The following is a 24,423-nucleotide window of genomic DNA, read 5'->3' as shown; positions in this document are numbered from 1 at the left end:
GCTTTTTGTGAATTTTTTTTAATAAAAGATCAAAAGGATTAACAAAGCAGGTTAATTTTCACAGTCTTCTTTGATCATATTTACCAAGGGTTTCAATAATTCTGACCACAACTGTATATATACGCACGCACACACACACACACATATATATACACACACAAAAAAATTTTTTTTGTATAAACAAAAAAAAAAAAAAAAAATATATATATATATATATATATATATATATATATATATATATATATATATATTATTGTATTTTATTTTTTTCAATTAAATGTCCCTTTCAAGAGTGTTTGGAAACACACAGATGTAGTTTTCATTAGTGAAGTTAATGTGCAGGCATTTGTTCATTATTTCAGTTGGGGGATCTGCCCGTTATTGACCTAAATGAGAAGAGCATACTAAGATGTGGGGAAGAAAAATCCTTGATCTCCCACTCTGCAAAAGGAGATATTCTGGATTTTTTTCTTTATATTCTGTCTCTCACAGTTGAGGTGTACCTACGATGAAAATTACAGATCTCTCCATTCTTTGTAAGTGGGAAAACTTGAAAAATCGGCAGTGTATCAAATACTTATTTGCCCTACTGTATTTGTTGAAATGGCTAATAATAAAATGTGACAATCTGTAGTTTTGTCTCATATTCATCTTTTAATCATATTTGCAAATCTCTTGACTTCACAGCCAACAGAGCAATTTTGTCTTTACTGTTCCAATACTTATGTAGGGCACTGTGTATGTGTGTGTATACAGGTCCTTTTCAAAAAAATTGCATACTGTGATAAAGTTCATTATTTTCTGTAATGTACTGATAAACATTAGACTTTCATATATTTTAGATTCATTACAACACAACTGAAGTAGTTCAAGCCTTTTATTGTTTTAATATTGATGATTTTGGCATACAGCTCATGAAAACCCAAAATTCCTATCTCAAAAAATTAGCATATCATGAAAAGGTTCTCTAAACGAGCTATTAACCTAATCATCTGAATCAACTAATTAACTCTAAACACCTGCAAAAGATTCCTGAGGCTTTTAAAAACTCCCAGCCTGGTTCATTACTCAAAACCGCAATCATGGGTAAGACTGCCGACCTGACTGCTGTCCAGAAGGCCATCATTGACACCCTCAAGCAAGAGGGTAAGACACAGAAAGAAATTTCTGAACGAATAGGCTGTTCCCAGAGTGCTGTATCAAGGCACCTCAGTGGGAAGTCTGTGGGAAGGAAAAAGTGTGGCAGAAAACGCAGCACAACGAGAAGAGGTGACCGGACCCTGAGGAAGATTGTGGAGAAGGACCGATTCCAGACCTTGGGGGACCTGCGGAAGCAGTGGACTGAGTCTGGAGTAGAAACATCCAGAGCCACCGTGTACAGGCGTGTGCAGGAAATGGGCTACAGGTGCCGCATTCCCCAGGTCAAGCCACTTTTGAACCAGAAACAGCGGCAGAAGCGCCTGACCTGGGCTACAGAGAAGCAGCACTGGACTGTTGCTCAGTGGTCCAAAGTACTTTTTTCGGATGAAAGCAAATTTTGCATGTCATTCGGAAATCAAGGTGCCAGAGTCTGGAGGAAGACTGGGGAGAGGGAAATGCCAAAATGCCTGAAGTCCAGTGTCAAATACCCACAGTCAGTGATGCTGGTGTTGGTCCACTGTGTTTTATCAAGGGCAGGGTCAATGCAGCTAGCTATCAGGAGATTTTGGAGCACTTCATGCTTCCATCTGCTGAAAAGCTTTATGGAGATGAAGATTTCATTTTTCAGCACGACCTGGCACCTGCTCGCAGTGCCAAAACCACTGGTAAATGGTTTACTGACCATGGTATTACTGTGCTCAATTGGCCTGCCAACTCTCCTGACCTGAACCCCATAGAGAATCTGTGGGATATTGTGAAGAGAAAGTTGAGAGACGCAAGACCCAACACTCTGGATGAGCTTAAGGCCGCTATCGAAGCATCCTGGGCCTCTATAACACCTCAGCAGTGCCACAGGCTGATTGCCTCCATGCCACGCCGCATTGAAGCAGTCATTTCTGCAAAAGTATTCCCGACCAAGTATTGAGTGCCTAAATGAACATAATTATTTGAAGGTTGACTTTTTTTTTGTATTAAAAACACTTTTCTTTTATTGGTCGGATGAAATATGCTAATTTTTTGAGATAGGAATTTTGGGTTTTCATGATCTGTTTGCCAAAATCATCAATATTGAAACAATAAAAGGCTTGAACTACTTCAGTTGTGTTGTAATGAATCTAAAATATATGAAAGTCTAATGTTTATCAGTACATTACAGAAAATAATGAACTTTATCACAATATGCTAATTTTTTGAAAATGACTTGTATATACACGCACACATAGATATATATATATATACAATTTGTTTTTGTATACACAAACATTTTTTGTGTATATATGTGTGTGTGCATGTATATATGTGTGTGTGTGTCTGTGTGTAAAAACTGAAAGTGTATATCATGCCAAAGTTTTGGTAATAGTGTCAAAACAGTTTTCTTAATTTTCTTTTATACACCCTTTGAAAGGTGTGTAACAAGCTGTCAACTTGACCGTGTCAAATTTGTCAACCGGCCAAAACAAAAAAGAAAATTATTTTTAACAAGTGATTTATCGATTTTAATCACTTAAATTAATTAAATGAATGTGCACCGGCCAGGAGCACCACCTGTTGCTGGGGCAACAGCAGCTCGAGACCTGTAACAAAGTGTCACGCGCACGCAATTTTGGAACGGTTTTAGCGGCTTTTCAAATCGGTTACATACGGAGAAAGCCCAGGATCGTGCTTAACATTTTGTTTGTGTATTACTGGGGACAGTCGTGGCCTGGTGGATAGAGATTTGGACTTGTAACCCGAAGGTCGTGGGTTCAAGTCTCAGGTCCGGCAGGGATTGTAGTTGGGGAGTGAATAACCAACACCCTCAATGAGGTGAGACCCTTGAGCAAGGCACCGAACCACCAACTGCTCCCCGGGCACCGCAGCATTGGCTGCCCACTGCTCCGGGTGTATGTTCACTACTGTGTGTACACTTGTAGTGAAGAGCACAAATTCCGAGTATGGGTCACCATACTTGGCCACACACCACTTCCCTTTCCCCCCTTTTTATTTAGACGAATGGTGTTAAAGACTCCATAAGACATTAAACGCTTTGAGACAAAATATACGACGGATTTCTCATCTACTCAAACCTACTGGATTCTGCGAAAAGGACGGTTCGCAACAGGACAAATTTTATTCATGAAAGGTAAAGTATGAAATAAAGCATCTCGAATTGCAATATTCGTCTATGAAAGGTGTAGAACAGTAGAACAGGTTAGCAAACAATTCTGAGGACATTTGTGGACAATGTGCAGCTAATCAGGCTAACTTTGTTGTTGCTACATTCTACATAAAACGTGGTAATTCTAGCTCTTTCAACATTTTAATATAATTTTAATCTAAAATTCTTGGGTTTTGAAATGAAATCAGTTAATTTAGGTGTAGCTTTATAGATTTTCATTTTTTCACTTTTTTTAGATTTTGTTTTTAAAAACCTGTCAGTTTAATACAGGTAATACAGGTAGATGTTTACTTCATGTAAACATCTTACAGTTAAAACATTAAAGAGTCCAGTTAAAGGACATTTTATGAATCAAGTATAAATATACTTGAGTAAAAATAAAAAATAAACATTTTAGACTGAAAATAAACATTTGCTTACAATAGAAAGCACTTTTTCACATCATCTTATTTATTAGTTTATTTATTTTTCCAGAAACTTGTGAAGAAATTTAACAATTTCTGGCAACTGGAAAAAGAATTTGAGTGCCAAAGCTGCTTGATAAAATTCCACCAGAGAACAAAACTTCAGAAAGGAAGGAAGCTAAAAAATATTGCTGTAGGTAACGTGAAAAGGCTGATTAACTCTATTAAAAATGTCTTATTTTAACAACATTTTCAATATTTTAACATTTTCAGACAGCACAGAAGGCAAGCATCGAGGAAGGAAAGCAGACATTTCTGATGGACATTTTAAAAAAAGAGACTAGCCTTGAAAAGGAAGCAACCACTATGCCCTCCTCATTCTACAACAAAAAGGGAAAAATTCATTGTGGATAAGGAGATATCAAGTGAGAGTGAAGTTGAACTAATTCCAAAATCGAAATTCGATGAACTTGAGAAGAGGTACAAATCGCTCTCTCGGAAATATCAAGAGGCAATTGCTGAAGGGAAGGAATTTAGGAAATTAAATGTCGAACTTCAGACATGCTTAGTTGGCAAAATTCTTTGTGGTTATTATTATTATTATTTAATTTTTAAAGCACCACACTCAGGTTACTGGTGGTTTTACACATGTAAATATAATAATATAATGTTTGTGACTTGATTTTCCAAAAAAAAGATTTTGTGCATAATAATAATAAAGAAAATAATAAATGTATAAATAATAATAAATTATGGTAATATTATTACCACTACTACTACTAACTAGTACTAAAAGTGTTGTTTAATATTATGCATTTCTGTACATAAAAGCAACAAAAATATTACTCTGAAATTTGAAATGAACTGTTGTCTTCAATCCTACTCCTGGGGACCCACTGTCCTGTGAATTCTGTTTCCAACCTGCTTCAGCACAGGTGGCCTGTCATTTTTTTTTTCCAAGCACATGATTTGCTGGTTTAGGTGTGTTTGATTAGGGTTGTAATCAAACTCTGCAGGACAGAGTGACTCCCTGGAGAAGGACTGAAAATACTGTTGTAATGTAAGAGAGTTTGAAATGAATTGTTTGAAACCAACAACTGTTCAAGGAAACACGTAATTGTAACATATGTGTGTAATTCAGATTTTGTTTTTAGTGATTGATTGAGACAACTTCCCTGTGATAACCAAACTCAGTCTTTCCTATAAAATGACACTTTGTGTAACAGTACATCAAAAAGTAAAAAAGACCTTGAGTTATTGATTATATTCATAATAATAAAAAAAAAAAAAATACAATTCTGTTGCATTTCTTGATTAATGTTCAATTTTAAAATGTTCTTTCATACAGGTTGATATTGGTGAAGGTGTAGTAATACACAGAGAAAAATGGAAGAAGATACAAGCTAATTTAAAGGACAGCTTGTTTGTGAAATTTAGAGCACTTAAAGGTAAGTGATGTGTGAATTTTAAAGAATTATGTAATTTTTATGTTTTTCCAGTGTGAAATTGTTATCTGCATACATAGGTATTTGTTTATACTTCATACTTTTGCATTCTAATATAAATGTCACACAATATCACACAAGCATTGTGTGAGTGTGCTGTTCTAAATATCAGCATGACTGTGATTTGGCAGATGTACACAACTAACTGTTGTATTCTCGTTTGATTATCTAGAATTGGTTATTATATAGTATAGACATTAGGCTGAACATACAGGTCTGGGGCCAGTTCTTTGTACATTGCTAACTCAGTTAGGTCAAGGTCACTTTCTCATCCTAGACTTGCTGTCATAGCAACAGGTCTGTAAACTTAATACTACTCTGGAGCAGGTTTATTTCATATAAACAGGATTAGATTGCATCTTTTTAAGCAGAATTGATACTTAAAATCTGTCCTAGTCACCACTACTTTATTGTCCAAGGACAAGTAGGGTACTCTTGTAATAATGTAAAATAATAATAATTAAAATGTTAATTTGAAAATAATATAACAATGTTGTGTAGTCTATAATACTATAGACTCAGCCAGTTTTACTCATTGAAAGATTTATTAGTGATGAAATAATTACTTTATAATTGTATTGGAGGCTTACACACATGCTTTACAGTTCATCTGAATTGTGCATTAATTTGAGTGGTGACAGAAATTATGGGAATGACTTGATGGAGCGCAGGAGATGCAGATAACTTGATCTCTAAGAAACTTGAATTAATGCTGTCACATAAGAAATCTGATTCGAAGAGAAAAAAATTAAATGAATTGCTAATTGCAGTATTGAAATAAAGTAAAGCCTGTACAAATACTAGAAATCATGAATATATATAATTGGGAATCATGTACAAAAATTACAAATAAATTAAAAACAGTGCATTTTTTATCTATTATAACATTTATATAGTTTTGTTTGCTTGGCTGTTTTCTTATAAAGGTCTGATTCTGATAAAGATCCAGAATTTTGTCAAGTTTTTCGTTAGGTGTCTTTTTTAATGATATGATTATATCATTACGTTGCTGTCTTGCCGCTAGGCAATCACTGCACTGCTGATCGTGGTTTTGAGTATCGATACATCTGCCCTTTTTGGGGAACACGAGAACACGCAGTAATCTTAGACAACTTAATCCAGATATTTTAATCTAATACTCAAATCGTTTGAAGAACCAAATTAGCCAGAGATCAGTTATCAGGATTAGAAGATCTGAAATCTTTCAAATAATCTCAGATGTAATAAGTGACGTACAAAGAAAATTTCACAAATCACAAATTTGTGTTGCTTGCAGAATTTGCGATGTCATTTGCTCAGTCAGTCCATTCTAATTCTGATTGCACCACAACTGAAAAAGAAACCATAACTGCGTCAGTGTATCGCAATCATAGGATCAGTATAGAACAAAAACAGAAACAATTTACCTTGATAGTGGAAATGGAGGTTTAGGAGATGCTACTACACCAAACAAAATATGTGATCCCTACTAGAGGTTTCTAACTTTTATTTTGTCCATGTAATCTGTTGATTGTATTTGTTGTGTAATTGATTGATCAGCTGTATATCTTTTTTTTCCTAGGTTGCTTTCAAAAGTGGCTGGAGGGCAAAAATTTGGAAGAAGCGTAGTCGTTGTCGTATCTGCAAGTCATCTGTGTCACGTCACCTGTAGCATTTTTTTCCCCGTTGTCAAAGTAATGGACTCGGCCTACTCTGCCTCTGATTGGCTTACCTTAATGTTCTTTCCCTCATCCAACCAATCTCACTCCTGAAGCCTAACTTTTAGACGCTGCAGGCAACTGTCCATATGTCGGACGGAATGCATTTGTATCTGTTCCAGTTTAAATGGTGATTACCGCGTGAGGTTGCTGTTTTTTTCTTTTGTGTGTGAGGCTGCTGTTGCGATAGCTATGAAGATTGTAAGTTATGTTATCACTACATTAGTTCGCTGCCCTTTGCAAAAATGCTCCTCAGTCTCGACCTTAACATTTGTCTCGCATATCAGTAAGCTATTACTTCGGCATGAAGTCGATTTGAGAACTGTTCGACATGCAAGTAAAGCATACTGTTTAATGTACAGTATAGTATCACTCAGCTCAAGTCAGGCAGTGCTAAGCCATAGCTTGTGTCTGTTTGTAACAGCCTGTTTCAAGACGGAGAAACACCTCGCGTTTAGCCCGTCAGCTGCTCCAAACATTTGAGTGCTGAAATGAAGATTTACAGTGGTTTATTTGCCCTGACTACGTTCATGTAACATCTTAACAACAATCCTTGTTGATTGTAGACCGTAGTTGTCGCTCAAACATCTTTTAATCATATAAAGGTGTTTATCCTTGAATGGTACACTGCAAAAAATGCTTTCCTACTTAGAGTTTGTCTTGTTTCTAGTCCAAATATATCTAAAAATTCTTAAATCAAGAAGCATTTTTCTAGACAAGTAAAAATGGTCTTCTTTTCAGAAAAACAAAAGTCAAAATTAAGTTAGTTTTTCCTTAAAACAAGCTAAATAATCTGCAAATGGGGTAAGCAAAATAATTTTTAGAATTATTAAATATTTGGACTGGAAACTAGACAAAAAAAATAAAAAAGGAAGAAAAGCATGTTTTGCAGTGTGTAACATTTTCTCCTTATAAAGCAGTTTGACTTGCCATTTTGTGTGTGTGTGTGTGTGAGTGAGTGAGTGAGTGTGTGAGTGAGTGAGTGAGTGGGTTTGTCACCTTTTTTCACTCCTGACGAGTTTGCACCCCTGCAAAATAAGGGTGAGGTACTGTTGGGGTATGGGCATGTTTGTTTTGGTGCTTGCAAATATCAAAATCGTTTGGAAAAAAACACTTAGTGCACCTTTAATGGCTGGTTAGCATTCGCCAGAGATCCAATATTGTTCAAGAACATTTGTTGAAAGCAGTTGTGCTTAATATTTTAGTGGATTTGTATTTTTTTTTTTTTTTTTTTTTAAGGATTCTTTGATTTAATAGAAAGTTTATTAGAACAGCATTTATTCAAAATAAAAATCTGTCACATTATTAATGTTATTAGTGTAACTTTTAATCAATTTAATGTATAGTTAGTTGCTGTATTAAAGTATTCATTTTTCAAAACATCTTGCTGACCCCAAATTTTTGAACTTCTGAAAAAAAGAATGTGTATGTGCATTTATAGACCCATTGATGCTGTTTTTTCTTTCAGGATGGAGCGATTCTAGTGTTTCTTCCTGGATGGGACAACATCAGCACCCTGAATGATATTCTCATGGCTGACCAGATGTTTAAATCAGGTAGATGTTTCAGTCTTTTAGTCACTTAGTCCCTCTTTGTAATATGAAGTTTTACCTGTAAATAAATATGAAGATATATTTTTGTATCTCTACATTTCTTGGCTGAGTCTGAAATTAGTCATACCAGACATTGCCCGAACAGTCGAAGAAAATATGCTAGAAAACTGTTGTCATAATCGAAATGTGGGTGGATGGTGATTGGTAATTAGCATTACTGAAAACGCGATATTTCCCAAAAAAAAATTATAATTTACATATAGCACATCAATTCTATGTGGTAATTAAGCCTCTCGCTTTCTTTCTCTGCTTGTGTACATTAAAAGAGATGGAGAGGGCACTTTAAGCCAGGCTATGATTGGTTGTTATAGGAACATAAAAATGAATCTACATATATCACAGCTACATTTAACAACAAACACATGTATGCTAGCGGCCACATCACCTTGAGTTCTGACTTGCTCAATCTCGACTCTCTTTCAGATCGGTTTGTCATCATCCCACTCCACTCTTTGATGCCCACAGTGTCTCAGACTCAGGTAAGTGCTCTCTGCCTCCTGCAACAGCTCACAAATGTGATCTTTCCCTCCCATCTGACTGCTTAATTGAATTTGCTAAGCTCCATGTGAAGTCCAGCGCCTCAAACTTTCAATAGTGCTATTATATTCATGAATGACACCTAGCTTCTCTCTCCCCTCAGGTGTTCAAAAAGCCGCCCCTGGGAGTGCGCAAGATCGTGATCGCTACCAACATCGCAGAAACCAGGTGGGCCTGAGTGTGTGTGCGCTCATGTTTGTACAGTTGTTTTTCTCTCTGTGTATTTTGTGCTTTTCTGTCTCTTGTACTGTATGATGAATCTCTGTCAAAATTCAAATAACCATTTGTCAGTTTTGTGTGATAATGAATAATTAACACGGTTCCCACTGTTTTTCTAGCTAGCACCATCAGTATGGAAAAGTTGAGACCATGCGATGACCAAGTGGCAATGGAGCCAGCTAATTAAAACTAAACTGACTAGCACACAGCTTTAAAACAGGCTTCAAGCATCGTCTGTACAAACAAACTCAACAGAGTTGAAAGCAGCCAGAATTTGATGGGGTTTCATAAATAAATTCATGAGTGAATCTCTTTTTAATTGCGCTCAGTATCATCATGCTGTTCGGCCATTGAAATGTTTGGTCTCTGGTAATAAACATCTCTGAGTCTATAATGGTGTTGGATTTTTATCAGCTATTAGAGATTCATTACAGTTATGTCAGCTTTGTCATCATATGCCATTTTATCATATATAGCATAGGTCAGCAATTAGCGGCCCCCGGGCCACATGTGGCCCGCAAGCAAAAACATCTGGCCCGTGAGATTGTTTGAACTAGAGAATGAAAATAAAATAAAAATTATACTTTTTTAAAAATCGGACTGACAGTCTCAAAAAAGCTCTTTATTTGGAAACCTCATTTTTCAGAACAGAAACATTTCAATCGATCTAAATTCTTATTTGTTATATCTGGATACGAGGGTGAATAAGCGCATCAGCGAGGTGCAGAATGAACGCTCAACATGCAAAAACAAATGACGTCAGCGGACAGCGTCTGGTGCTGAAATTCCAATAGTCTCTAAAACACAAGTTGTCACTCAAACAACGGACATAGGCGTCATATTATTGTGAAAATTAAAACACTTCTTTCAAACAGGCCAGACATCAAACATAGGTATACGTAGGAACAGAAATGTGAGTAGCACGAGTTTCAAACAGCGTGCGTGTTATTTAGGCCTTTATATGACTGTGATGGCACAACAAATATAAACCAATAATAATGCATTGCACTGTCGGAAGCAAATCAGAGCTAAAAGGCTGAATCTACTCGACCATGGGCTGCCGGGCTCGGCCCCTGAAACGACAGAGCAGACGTGCTTACAGTAGCCCTGAATTATGTCCAGCCACATTCATTAAAAATACAGTTCAGATTTTAGACACAATGCAGGACGCTTTTAGAGATGCGCTAGTTACCTTCTGTTGGGATGTGAGACCTCGCACCAAGATCCTGTTGCTGTGTGCATAAGCACCTTTCAGGGCTTCGATCTTGCGCTTTCGTGCCTCTGTCTTCTGAGGGAACGCAACCTTGAAGTTAGCATGCTTCGTTTCGTGGTGCCGTCTAATTTTGTATTCTTTGCATACCGAGACAACTTCGTTACAGATCAGGCAGGTGGGCTTTGCATTAATAAAACTGGGCAGGATGAATGCATAGTTCTCTGTCCATTCATCATGAAAGATCCTGTTTTCACTGCTAACTTTTCTCTTTAGATTTTTTGATAGTGCCATTTTTTTGCAGCTAACAGCAACACGTGGAAATGTGTGTGTGGGTGGTTGTTGTTGTTGTTTTTAACAAACGTGCAGATAATTAATAGCGCCCCCAATGCCCAGTCAGCAAATTTAACCTACATCAGCCAGCTTGAATGTCTCAGTACGTCTGTTCTGTCATTTCACGAGCGCCTACCATTTTCATCCTCCCCTATTAATTCAATAAATTAGCCATTGTTTTGGTTGTGGCCCGCCATGTAATGGCTTGGAAAAAATCTGGCCCGAGGCCAAACTTAATTGCCGACCCCTGATATATAGTTTTGAAAAGTTTGCAAGAAGACGAGATTAAACTGTAATCGCATTGCATTTACATGAATATCTAATATAATAACTCATGCTATAATAACGCATGCTCTTTTTACCCTTAAATACATGAATATTTTGGCAATCATTATTGCATATTCGAGTCTAGTGACGCAGAACGTATATCTAACTAACATCGATCTAGTTAGTATAGTATACCAAATAGTGTTAAACTGTCCTGATGTTTTCATATACATTTTTAAAATAAAATAAAATAAAGCATATTTCATTATCTGTTTGTATCTGTTATAATTTGGAAGGATTCGTTTTGAGCAGCTACCTCAGCACATTCAGCATCTGGCTTATATTTGGGATCTGAACTGTGATTATGTTACTTTCAAAACAATTGTTGTTTTCATCATCTTCGAAATTAATATTTTGTTGGCTAAAACACTAAAAACACTGAGCCATGTCAAGATGTGCTGTTGATACTTTGTATATTTTGATGTTGTTTTATATTATAATCACATTATTATTATTATTATTTATTAGATTTTCCCACCTTGAGTGGTAAAAGGTGAATTACACTTAGTAAGACATATGGCATTTAATATTTTTTTTAATAATAATTTAGTGCTGTCAAACAATTCATTACAATTAATCTGAATATTTTGGATGCGATTAATCGCGGTTAATCGTTTGTGTTTTTTTTTATAATTAGAAAACAGTCATTATTTTACAATAGTTTATTTTTTTTCTTGTTATATTGTTGATAATGAATAGATTGAGGTATGCTAAGAAGATGGAGGTCTAACATTTAGTGCACAGTCACATTGAAATTTTCACCATAGTGTAGCGCAATCATTTTGATAAAATAATTTGTACTGATGAAACAAGACTAGGGACATGACCAGTTTTTATTTCATGTCATCTTTAGAAAGATATTTTTGGTCCTCTATTTCTGTGATGATATTAATGTGTTGTAATATTTGTCATACTTTTAATCCCTGTCTCTTTCAGTATCACAATAGATGATGTAGTGTTCGTGATAGATGGAGGGAAGATTAAAGAAACCCATTTTGACACCCAAAACAATATCAGGACCATGACAGCAGAGTGGGTGAGCTTAGCCAACGCCAAACAGAGGAAAGGTCGTGCTGGCAGGTACAGATATTTATCTCTCTCTCCCTCCCCTCACTCATCCTCTTTTATGTGTTTATTCCTTCCATATATCAGCAGCTCTTCCTCAATCCATTCACAAGTATCAAAACCAATTTCAGTCAGAGGAACTGTAACCTTTGGACGAATATAGAACCTCTGAGAATATGCAGTGTATGCTTGTGTATCACAGGAATGCTGTGAGATAAAACGAATCATTTCATGCCCCTACGCAGATCACACTAATTTTGGATTGGGCTTCTTTTCCACAGTAATTTTTATTAAAAAATTACAAATAAATAAAATAATAATAATATAAAACAAAACAAAGCAAAACAATATAATGCTAGGATTCATGTAATTTCAGTCCTTTGTTAATTTATTTTGTGAAAAAATAACAGGTCTATGCTATACAACATTTTTGGAGACTTGGCACTTCTTTGTGACCAAAACTACCCAAAATCATAAACTATAAACATTTTAGGAGAAGGTCATTTGACGACAACCTAATTTCACAATATAAATAATTTTATTTGACAACAACTATATATACTGTATAGGGCCGGACGATATCAAACAACATCATATTGAGATTGCAATAAAGTTTGTCAATAACAATGATAAGCTCTGGACATTTTTACTCAATATGAAATAAATGTGAAAACAGCCAGTTAGTGCATGTTGCATGCTCTCCGTATCTATGTGTGAAAGTACTCAGACTCACTGACGCTTTCTGTTTTCAGCATCTGGCTTCGCAATAAATGAGAACATGAAACCTCATGTTAGAAAAACTACCATCAAATACAAACTGAAACAGAAAGATCTTCACGACAGCACATCAAAATAAAAGTTTGATTTAACTTGAAGAAATTATGACAAATTTATAACTACTGACCTCTGAACCTCTTGTCATTTTGTGTTCTGCAGAATAAGGAAAGTCATGTCATTTTTGGGATATATTAACACTAAACTGTTGTTGTATTAAAAAGATCCGCACTAAGATTTTCCTTTTTTTTTTCTACATAGGAAAAATAATGCAGGTCATATGTTGTTTTGAACAACATTAGGCAACATGAGTAAATATAAATAATGACAGTATTTTCATCTGGGGTAAAATATCCATTTGATGTGAACAAATCCCAATTAGTCTGAATCTAAAAACACTTCATGTCTAGTATGTGTTCATGAAAGGTCTGTCTATCTCTGAGCCGAGACTGCTTTTCTCAAGGTTTCACTCTTTCTTTCTTTCTTTTTTTTTGTAAGTCCACAGAGAGGAAAGATGTGGCCTCGAATAGCTTCATTGTTATCTCAGTTATTTGATAGGAAAGTAAAGAAAAAAACTATTTTCTGTTGGCTTTTCTTGAAGTTGAAGGCCACATACAATATCTCACATCTCAGATCCTGTTTGGCTCTCTCACTTTGTTCTATCTATTGTAAATGGATGATGCATTTGTGTATGCAATTTTTTTTTTTTTTTTTTTTTTTTTATGTTATGTATTGAAATGGCAAACTAAACTGATTTCAGGTATGTGTGTGAGTGAGGCAGAGTGCTTTTTTATCTGGTGTCTGTGTTGGGGGTTACATTGGCACAGTGACTCATGCTTTTTAGACAGTGAGTGAGAGTGTGTGTGTTTGTATGAAAGAGGGAGGATAATAAGTCAGGCACTAGCTTCTACATGAATCTACTCTGCTGCTCAGCACAGACTCTGACACACCATTTCATAAACGCCTAAATATATGCCCCCTCTCATTGTACCTGTGTATATCCACACACTGACACGCACACCGCTCCGTAACCACAGTAACTTCATAGTGCTGCATTATTCATGGAAAAGCAAATTGACTTTCACATCAGCAAGCTTTGACTAGTCTTGCGTAGACAAAACTTTGACTCTTGGCATAAAGTTTGATCCACAATCGCAGCTTAGGATGGCCAAGATACGGAAAAAATAATTGTCTCTTCCTGTCTGCCTTGCTTCCTTCCTACCTATATCATCCTTCCTGTCTACATTTCTTTTTCCTTCATATCAAAGGGCTAATTCCAAACAGAAGTGAGCATCCCTATGCCCTACTCCCTTCGAAGGGCAGAGCCCTTGAAGTGTGTTCTTTGAAGGGTGTGTAGGACATTACTCTCTCGTATAAATGTTTGGAACTCCCTCGTTACTCACATTGGGGGTTGCGACATTACTGGCAATGCAAACACTGTTTTTCCACAACCTGCCACTGAACAGCATCTTGTTGTCTTCAGAGCTATCTTTATTATTTGGTTTCTGCATAGACCTGCACATTCGCCTCTCTCGGAAACACTACATGTGTGAATCAGTGGGCGGGGCTAAACAGGCAGCGATGTAGAAGCAGGCATTGATCTTCTGCAGAGGTGGTGTGTAGTCACACTGTTACATCATAGAGTGGAACATTCCACAAACTGACGTTTTGGCAGACAGCCTTCAATATAAGCTGACTAACGAGAAAGTTTTGAGTTCTGAAACTCCTCGTAACTGAAGATCACATGATCACAAACCGAAATCACTTCTGTGACTTCTGGAAAGGCACTTTGTGAAGGGATTCATTTATTCACTTTCATTTGGAACGTCCCTACAAATGGCAAAAAAGGATGGAAAAAAGCCGTTTGAAATTAGCCCTAAATTCCTTCCTTCCTTCCTTCCTTCGTATCTACTTTCGTATCTATCTTCCTTATCTAACTCAATTCCTGCCTTCACATTTTATATATCCAATTCCATTTTTCCTTTCTAATTTTCTGCTTAATATGTAGTTTCCTTTCTTCTTTCATATTTTCTATGTTTCTTGATATACACCTTAATTCCTTCCTGCATATCTACCTCTTTTACCTTTATTTTTCTCCTTCCCTACCTGAGATTGGGGAATTCATTAAGTTGTTAATTTAATGTAATGAAATACTAAGGATTTTATTTTAAACTAATGAAGTATGATTTGATTTATGTACAATATAGTTGAGTCGCTTCAATTATATTGTCTGCAAAATTAATACATATAAATCTAAACTATAGCCCTGAATTCTCAATTAAATTTAGTTGGTAGGAATTTGCATTCATCAAACAGACTTTCCTAATGTAAGTGGTATGACATTTTCCTTTGTCTCACTTGTTTTGCATGTGTGTCTGGGCAGAGTGTCTCCTGGGAAATGCTATCACCTGTATAATGGACTGAGGGCCAGCCTCCTGGATAACTACCAGTTACCTGAGATCCAACGCACTTCACTGGAAGAGCTTTGCTTGCAAATAAAGGTATTCAATCGGACACTCAGTCTGAGCATTTCTGTTCATACTTCATTCACTAAAATGCATGGTTGAAATACCCCTCAGAGATCAACAAAAGTATCAATCGATCTAGCTATGTTTGAGTCACACACAGGTTTGGTGTCAGCAGTAGGTGTGTATACTGTTAAAATGCGTAAGAATCATGCTTGTTGGCAGGTCTCAGAGAGAGAGTTTCTCACTGCTGTGGTTTTAGGAAATTGGACTGAACATTTCCGCCGGTGACTCATTCATGCTCTCCAACACACACACATTCTCTTCATTACACACACACACACACACACACACACTCTCAACCTCTTTCCCCCGAATCTGTGTGGCTCTAATGGGGCCTGAAGGCATAGGTTTCACAAATAGTCTCCGGTGACTGTAATAAGCGAGCCCACAAACAAACTAATGGATTAAAAGGGACATTAATCACTGTCATTGTATCTGAGAGGCAGTGTTATAATGTAATGAGGCCTTTTAGCTTTGTCAGTTACTGCTTATTTTCACCTCCACATGGCTGCACAGTCCCAGTTCTCTGTGATGCTCAGCAGTACAGTGGGCAATAATATATGCACACAAAGCGTTGGGGTTCATATAATCATTTGTCTGCTTAGATTGTGAGAAGTTCTTTATAACAGTGTGGTCTGTTTCTCTCTCTCTTTTTCTATATATATTTTTTTCTGTCAGATACTGAAGTTGGGACCCATTGCGTCTTTCCTGCGAAAAACCATGGACCCCCCGTCAGACAAAGCGATAGAGCTGGCCATCACACACCTGGTGGACCTGGTGAGAGGCTAAAGTGATGAAAGGGAAGAATAATTGATAGAATTGAATAAATAAGTAAGGGATAATTTACAGTCTGCCATTAACGTAAAATAAATTGAGTAGTCAGGCTACTGAACAAATAAATTAAATGGATATGAAAGATTACTTTGAGCATTGCAAACTAGGTAAGGCATAAGCTAAAGTCATTATCGCTAAATAAACCCTGACATGAAGGTTCCTGGAAACCACTTATTACCAATTCACTAATTAAATGAACATGAAATATTGATTTGAGTTGAACGTGCTTTTGAAAGAGTGAAGAGTGCTGTAAGAAGTGTGAAACACAGGGACATAGGAAATCAGTGGCCTGAGACAATGGTTATTATGCTAAATTATATGACAGTAGCAATTAGTGATTGATCAGAATCAAGTATTCCAGAAAGCTGTGTTATTAAGAGGTGTAATGACTTAAAATCAAAGTACTTAGCAGCAGCACAATACTTTTAAATATGTCTTTTTGGAGAGCCAACCTTTTCTCTTTTTGTATGTTGTAGAATGCTCTAGACCGGAATGAAAAGTTAACTCCATTAGGATTTCATCTCGCCCGCATTCCTGTGGAGCCTCACATAGGAAAAATGATTCTGTTCGGGGCTCTTCTGGGCTGTTTGGACCCTGTGCTTACTATTGCAGCCAGCCTCAGCTTTAAAGATCCCTTCTTCATACCGCTGGTACAAACACCCTTTTACATGATCACCAGCCCTACACAATTTCTGGCAATATTGTCAACTTGATTGCACAGACACTATTTGAAGAGCTGGACGATGACATCACTGAATCAATGACGAACAGACTGTTGTCCTCTTGTAATATCAACACACCTTTTTCCTGTTTGACACTGCAAAGCTGCTTTGACACAATCTGTATTGTATATGGCACTATATAAATAAAGGTGACTAGACTTGACACCCACCAATCATCAATCCCCCGGAGCATTTAGAGCAGTCCCAGAGGGTGTTCTCTAATAAAAGCTTGTTTGACTGATGGATTCATTTATCTCAGGGAAAGGAAAAGATTGCGGACCAGAGGAGGAAAATGCTCTCCCAAAACTCTAAAAGTGATCATCTCACTATTGTTAATGCATTTTGGGTAAGTCTTGAAGAGTTCATCTTCATTAAGAAGTCTTAGATTAGAAGACTCTTAGTTAGGAGTGTGTGTGTGTTTGTGACAGTCCGTTTATTGTTTTTTTAGGGCTGGGAGGATTCTAAGAAACGGGGCAGCAGGTTGGAGAGGGAATACTGCTGGGAAAACTTCCTTTCTTCCAACACGCTACAGGTCAGTCGTCACTCTCTACAAATCAAACAGTTAAACATTTAAGAGAAAATTAGACTCTTTGATATGCGCTTAATAAACAAAAACCCATTTTGCTTGTTCTTACCAGATGCTTCATAATATGAAGGGTCAGTTTGCAGAGCATCTTTTGACAGCTGGTTTTGTGAATAGTAAGGATCCTAAAGATCCCAGCTCTAATATCAACTCAGGTAACTCTGACTTTACTTGTCCATCTAACTAAATATTTGTCTGTTATCCCAGCTGTCCACTTGCTCACATGGCTGTCTGTCATTTTGACTGCTGTTACCGCTGGGAACATAAGTTTGACACACAATTGCTCCCAAAAATACATACTTTACAAATATTTGACATTATTTCATGCATTTGGCATTTTCAGCTAACAGTGTACAACCATTTTTTACAACACTTAATGATCATATAATTTTAATTTATACTATACTACATACTTTATACTTTAATTTATAATTTACTATTGTTTATTGTCATACAACTTGTAAAAATTAACATTTCTCTAGAGTAATAAAAACTGTTAAAGCATTTTTTATTGTTAGTTCATGATACCTAATGCATATAAGATGTCACTGTACTATAAAATGCAAACGCAATATTATACACCTTTATAATCGCTGGACCTTTCAATCACTTCAGTTCAGTGACTGACTTCTGCACTCTTCCTAAAACTCCCGTCATAAACAATGCTGTTGTCTATACTGCACAATTAATCTCTTATTTACAGTGTGTCTGCATTGTGTTATGATTAAAGCATTCGTGAGAGTGCCGAAATCTATTTGCAAAGGCAATATCACTGCAATCATGTGGCCAACAGACTGCGACTGTGATTGGCTACAATGCTCAGCACTTCAACCTTTTATGCAGTAGTAGTAGATCTAAATATAATGCTGCATATAATGCTCAACACTTTTCATGATTAGTTTATGTCTGCAGGTGTAATAGTTAAATCATAGTCCCTTTAAGGGAAGTCATTTCACTCGACAGCCATCTTTAAAATGCCTTTTGGTCGGCTATTTCAGTCATGTGAGTACGGCTCATATCTCTTTGAATGGGGAAACATCAAATTCCCTAAAGCTGTTTACCAAGCTAATGAACCACTGCACCAAGCAGCTGCAGTGATGCAATGACTTTACTAATTAGCGATTGGTTCTTTTATTTAGAAAGAAGGACTAGTCCGCTATATTGCACATTACAGTCTTCCATTAATAAGTAATGTGAGTGCACTGTCTTTGTGTATCTATATTTAATATGCAATGATGCTACCTAGGCATAGCAGTGAGCATTAACGTTGAAGTCTTAAAGGAGACACACTCCTTTAAATGGAGTGTTTAAACCAGAGGACAAACTTTTTTTCTATATTATGACCATTTTTGGTGTACAAATTCCATTAACATTGTAAGTGCACCTTAAGAAACATTGTAAATAAAAAAATAAAAATCAGTTCTTGACCCCTGTAACAAGAAATGTTCTCCCTTATTTATATAACTCAGATAATGAGAAGCTGATTAAGGCTGTGATCGTTGCGGGTTTGTACCCTAAAGTGGCCAAGATTCGCCCCAACCATAGTAAGAAGAGACCAATGTAAGTGGCACGTATTTCTCTTATTGCTTGTGTTTTGGTTGTTTTGGATTATGTGGCCTCCATTCTTTAGCTCATTGAAATGCCTGAGCCCCAACTGAATACTTACTGACTGTCTCTGATTGCATTATCCCAATTAAGACATTATTCACAGACGTTTGTTCTGTTGGGAAAGATAAGGGTAGAAAAGCTGAAGAGCAATCTCAAATGATAGAAGCAGCATGAAAGACCTGTATGTATTATCTTCAACCAAATTCAGTAAAGAAACCTTGATTTATGTTTTATTTTCTTGTTTTTTAACACTGATATTGAGACTAGTTTTTGTCTGGCTCAGTTATTAGCCATGTCAGTAGTGGCTTTACATTATTTTACGTTACAATGCTGAGGTGGAGTATTCTAGTAAGGCCTGAAATTGTAAGCTTTGTCCCTGCGTCCTGCAAAATGCAAGCAGTGTCCTTCATTTCAATTGTTTGTATTTTTTTCTTCCCTGAAATTGCAATACCACAATAAGAAATATAATAATATAAAAATGTGATTGTCGCTTGATTGTGATTCTGTCCCACAAATCGTATCTACTGTCCTGCAACAGAGCAATAATCAAGCGGTCACCCTAGTCCTCCAGGAACATTTGATTTCAGCTTTTACACACACACACAGTGCATCAGCGCTCTTTCACGGCCCCAGCACTTTGGGGCACCTTGTTCACACCACTCAATCTGTCCATTTTTCATATGGATTTCATTCAGCCTCATTCTGTCCATTATTCTAACACTGTTCTGTTTGAAATTCAGACCTTACATTCAGCCTGGCTCCATTCGTTAAAGCTCTCCATTCAACTGCACTGCACAGCTTTATATGAGTTACAGAAGACTGCAGAAGCAGATCCTCATTGAATGTGTACAAATAGGCAGCTGTGGATTGTCACACTGAAGCTTTTGTCTAGTTTCTCTGGTGCTAGATTGAAATATTCATGAGTTACTTCATTTAGCATGTGTAAGTCTCACAAGCCAGACTTTTGTCTTTCAAGTTTATCAAAAAATATATTATAAATTTATACCGTTCAAAAATGTGACCATGCACCAAGGCTGCATTTATTTGATCAAAACTACAGTAAAAACAGTAGTATTATGAAATATAATTACAATTTATACAAACTGTTTTCTGTTTTAACACATTTTAAAATGTAATTTATTCCTGTAATGGCAAAGATTTCTTTTTAGCAGCCATTACTTTAATCTTCAGTATCACTTAATGTTTCAAAAATGCTTTTAATTTGCTTTATTTGGTGCTCAAGAAACATTTCTTCTATTATCAATGTTGAAAACAGCAGTGCTTTTTAAGATTTTTTTTTTTTTGAGCTCTAGGATTATGTAAGTACCAGAAGATACAGAAGTTTAGCATTTACTTGACCCCAAACTTGAATGGTAGTCTAAAGCCCGGCTCACACTGTGCGATTTTGGCCACGATTTGTTCGTCTGAGACAAATTTTGAAAATCCTAAAAGATTCCTATAATCCTAGGCTAAAATCGGTTGTCTAGATCGCTGGTTTGACATGTTCACCGACAGCCGATTAATGGCCGTTGCGATCATTTTTTTCCTCCGATTAAATTCTGGCAGTGTCAGAAGATTTCAGACACTTTCCTCAAGTTTCCTGCAGTGTGACATCTCCTACGACGACCGTCAAACCAAGAACCAATAGGAACACTGAACTTGATGACGCAATTAGCGCGACAACTTCAAACCATTCATTATTTGTAAAAACAATACATGTACAAGGTAAAGTTTACTTAAAGTTTATTTATTAAGGGGCAGGATGTTTAAACTCGAATAACAAAATTACCTCAAGTTCGCTCTGTAGAACTGGAAGTCCATAAAGTCCTCTTTTGCCCGGCCATGACTTGCTCCACACACGTCGTCTTTTTCGTTTTTTTTTTTTTTTTTTTAACATCAAGGCATGTAATTAATAAAACTAACGCTACACATTGCTGTTGTTTGCTAGCTACCATTATAGCGAGAGAACGCGGGTCACGTATTGATGACGTAAAACTCCGGACAAGTCTTCTTGAGTACGTCCGTTTTTATCGCGTCTTGACTGTCGTACAGTCTGACATTAAGACAACTGAGATCCTACAGTCTGACATGGGGATCATGTTCGTACAGTGTGACAAGCAACAATCGCAAAAGACTTTTAAAAATCGCACAGTGTGAGCCCGGCTTAAGTCTGTGATCAGAATTTTAATTCACATTATTTCACAAAATCACCAGCATTCAACAGCATTTCCACTTGCAATTTTATATTACAAGTGACTGTTGGCAGGAACTCTTGTGCCATTGAATTCATTCATTCATTTTTTTTTTCCTCCTCCCCTGAGTGTTTCTGTTATTTCAGATAAACCTTCCCTTAAATGGCATATAGGACCAAAATGAAATAGGGTTTGTTGCTTTACATATTGGTCAGATGGTCACTTCTAAGTGGGCAGTTCAGGTTGAGAATAATGTGCAAAATGGACCAGACTCTATGCCAATTGTCCAATTCAGCTAAATTAATTCTAGCCTAAAACTGTCCACTTAGATGGGAATGGACGGGAATTGAACCAACACTGTAAAACCGGATAAGTTAATATAACTCAAAAAAATAGTTGAAACTGATTACATCGGAAATTTTAAGTAATACTAACTACATTTTACAAATTGTACTAGGTAATTTTAACTGATACAAACTAAATTTTATAAGTTAAGAAACATACTTTAAGTAAATGGTACTAGGTAATTTTGACTGATACTAACTTAATATCACAAGTTACTGTAACATTATTGATCAAGTAATTTTACAAGTTTTTGGGTTCACATTACCCAAAGATAACTTACATTTTTTTTTTTTACAATACAGTGTATTTTACCTTCATAAAAAAAACGTTTTAATTTCTCAGTAACAAATTACTCACTTTATTCATTTTTGTAAGTTTTTAGATTTACGTTATCAACTAAATAGCTATAAATAACTATACACATTCTGAAAAAAAAACAAAAAAAAAAAAAAACAGGTCAACACAGACAATTTAAATGCAAGTTTCTTTTTTATTAAGTAACCACAAAACATTAACAATAAATTGTTTGTCAAATGGAAATACTCCAATAGAGTGCAAGGCCCTTGAGAAATGGGCTGAGATAACTATCACTTTTAGAAGTGGACAATATGGATATCTGGATGTCACCCAGCTGTAAACACTTCCGTCAAGTATGAACAGTGGAACACTATTCAAAATTCACGTAGTAACCTTAGAAATATAAAAGTTATACTAGAATACAATATAAGAGAAAGATAAAAAAACAAATGTTTTTAAACTGTCATCTCTATGAGTGGTATATGGAACTTATACCGTGGTAGTTATTTTTTTGTAATGATTTACTAAACTGCACATAATGACCGTATTAGGATACAGAAATCAAAGATATGATTACTAGCGTAAACTGCAATGCACTGCATTGTCTGTTGTACTGTATGACATCAATACAGTGCAAACATGCCAACTTGAACAGCAACACATTTAAACTGTACGTTGAACAATCATACTTTAAAATATCTGTAAGCTGTCATCAAAAAACTAATTTCCTTGCTCTACGGTGTGCACTAAAAGTGACAAGTGAAATGAACAGGACAGAAATGAAATGTCAAATGAAAGAGTACCTTTGTAAGCTTTGTTCAAACACTGAGGTTACGCCACTGCAAAAAGCTAATTTTTAAGACTCAACACTCTGGGCCTTAGCTTCCCATCCTCCAGACCCATCAAGACTTTCTGGGTAAAGTCAAATGTGTTGGCCAACTCTTTTGGGTAACTTAGATCCAAGGCGTAAGTCCAAAAAGCATGACAAATGCATCATCCAATGTGGGAAAATCGATAACTATGTTACCCTCAAGAACAACTGCAATCTTCTCTGGGCAGAAGAACGTGGCATCTGTTGAATTGCCACTAATGGAGAGGAGACCAAGTGGTACGTCATCAATGTCTGGTTCATCAGATTGCTCAACCTGAAGACAAGAACAAAGAACTGTTACTCTAAACTTCCAAAGGATGACTGCTAATAAATGACGTTTACATCTATTTCAAACCATTGTATACCATACAGTAATTACAACTCTAATATATTAAAAACATGGAACTAGAACCAGGATGACATCTTAATGGCAAGTGAGATTGTTGGTAACCAAACAGTGCAATACTTACATCCCATGTCTTGAGAAAGTTGGAGTCATCCTCTTGCAGATAGGTGGGGAGAGCACGGAGGATGGCAGCTCGTCGTACATGGATGTCCACGTTTTCCTTCAGTGTGAGAATTAGACTTGAGTATGAGAATCTTGATTTAACATGGAATATAATCCGCACAGCCACACAATACTATGCATCTATCACTAAAATGTCTGTAAATGCAACCAAAATATTTAAAAATCCACTGCAGTTTCTTTATCAGGCATCAAGAAGTGTAACCAACTGACCTGGAGGTCATATATCCTGAAGAGCTGACTCAGTACTTCAGACACTTTCCCTGTGCGAGCAGCTTTCTTTCTGAACAAGCTCTGAAGACGGGGAGCATGCTGGTCCAACACAGCATAAAAGTGGTTCTTCAGGTTGATGTTTGTAATTTTATGAAACTCGGAACAGATCTGCAAAAATTAATAAGTGATTAAGCCAAGGTATATGTACAGTGTACATTTGTGATCCTGTAGAAAAAAAAAACGTGCTGCAAAATAACATTTTGAACTTCGACTGTCAACTACAAGTGTAAACCTGACACACTTAAAAAGAACCACAAATAAAAATTAACTGTCAGTTTACTCACCCTTCAGCCATCCAAGATGAAAGTTACTTACTTTCTTCAGTAGAACTCTAAAAATGATTTTAAGCTGAACCTGTGGTCTTTGGTGATTCATAAAATGCAAGTCAACAGGTGCCACCACTTTGTGAGTCAAAAAGTAGATATAGACAACACATTATAACATTATTACCATTAAAACTAAAGACTGGAGCTCAAGATTTCTGTCACAGGTATTCATTTTGTGTTGCTTATGTTTTTTGACTCGCAAAGTGACGACACCCGTTGACCTGCATTTTATGAGTCATCAAGGACCAAGAGTTAAGCTAAAAATAATCGGTAACACTTTATAATAACGTCCAGTTATAAGTAATTTATAAGTGATTAGTTAATGATTAACTAATC

General features: G+C 36.3%; 1 protein-coding gene and 1 long non-coding RNA gene across 2 annotated transcripts in view; one reads left to right on the top strand and one right to left on the bottom strand.

The window, feature by feature from the left end:
* LOC306887958 (ATP-dependent DNA/RNA helicase DHX36-like) overlaps positions 1-24,423 on the top strand; it is a gene marked incomplete at both ends in the record, with an annotated part of 73,451 nt that overhangs the window by 38,072 nt on the left and 10,956 nt on the right. The window contains 11 exons of the mRNA XM_079446017.1: positions 8,373-8,460; positions 8,941-8,996; positions 9,158-9,222; positions 12,080-12,223; positions 15,366-15,483; positions 16,189-16,287; positions 16,821-16,994; positions 17,326-17,412; positions 17,515-17,598; positions 17,705-17,804; positions 19,119-19,209. Coding sequence (XP_079302143.1) covers positions 8,373-8,460; positions 8,941-8,996; positions 9,158-9,222; positions 12,080-12,223; positions 15,366-15,483; positions 16,189-16,287; positions 16,821-16,994; positions 17,326-17,412; positions 17,515-17,598; positions 17,705-17,804; positions 19,119-19,209 — 1,106 coding nt within the window. The remainder of the gene's footprint in view (positions 1-8,372; positions 8,461-8,940; positions 8,997-9,157; positions 9,223-12,079; positions 12,224-15,365; positions 15,484-16,188; positions 16,288-16,820; positions 16,995-17,325; positions 17,413-17,514; positions 17,599-17,704; positions 17,805-19,118; positions 19,210-24,423) is intronic.
* LOC306888024 lies at positions 23,095-23,832 on the bottom strand. Its single transcript, XR_013785715.1, has 3 exons — positions 23,702-23,832; positions 23,433-23,528; positions 23,095-23,236 (listed from the first exon to the last, which is right to left on the bottom strand). It is a non-coding gene; the product is annotated as an uncharacterized lncRNA (long non-coding RNA).

This window comes from Barbus barbus (genome assembly GCF_936440315.1).
Source record: "Barbus barbus genome assembly, chromosome: 22".
Taxonomy (NCBI): Eukaryota; Metazoa; Chordata; class Actinopteri; order Cypriniformes; family Cyprinidae; genus Barbus; species Barbus barbus.
Note: the sequence above shows the minus strand (reverse complement) of the source record. Positions and strands in the feature narration are given on the sequence as shown.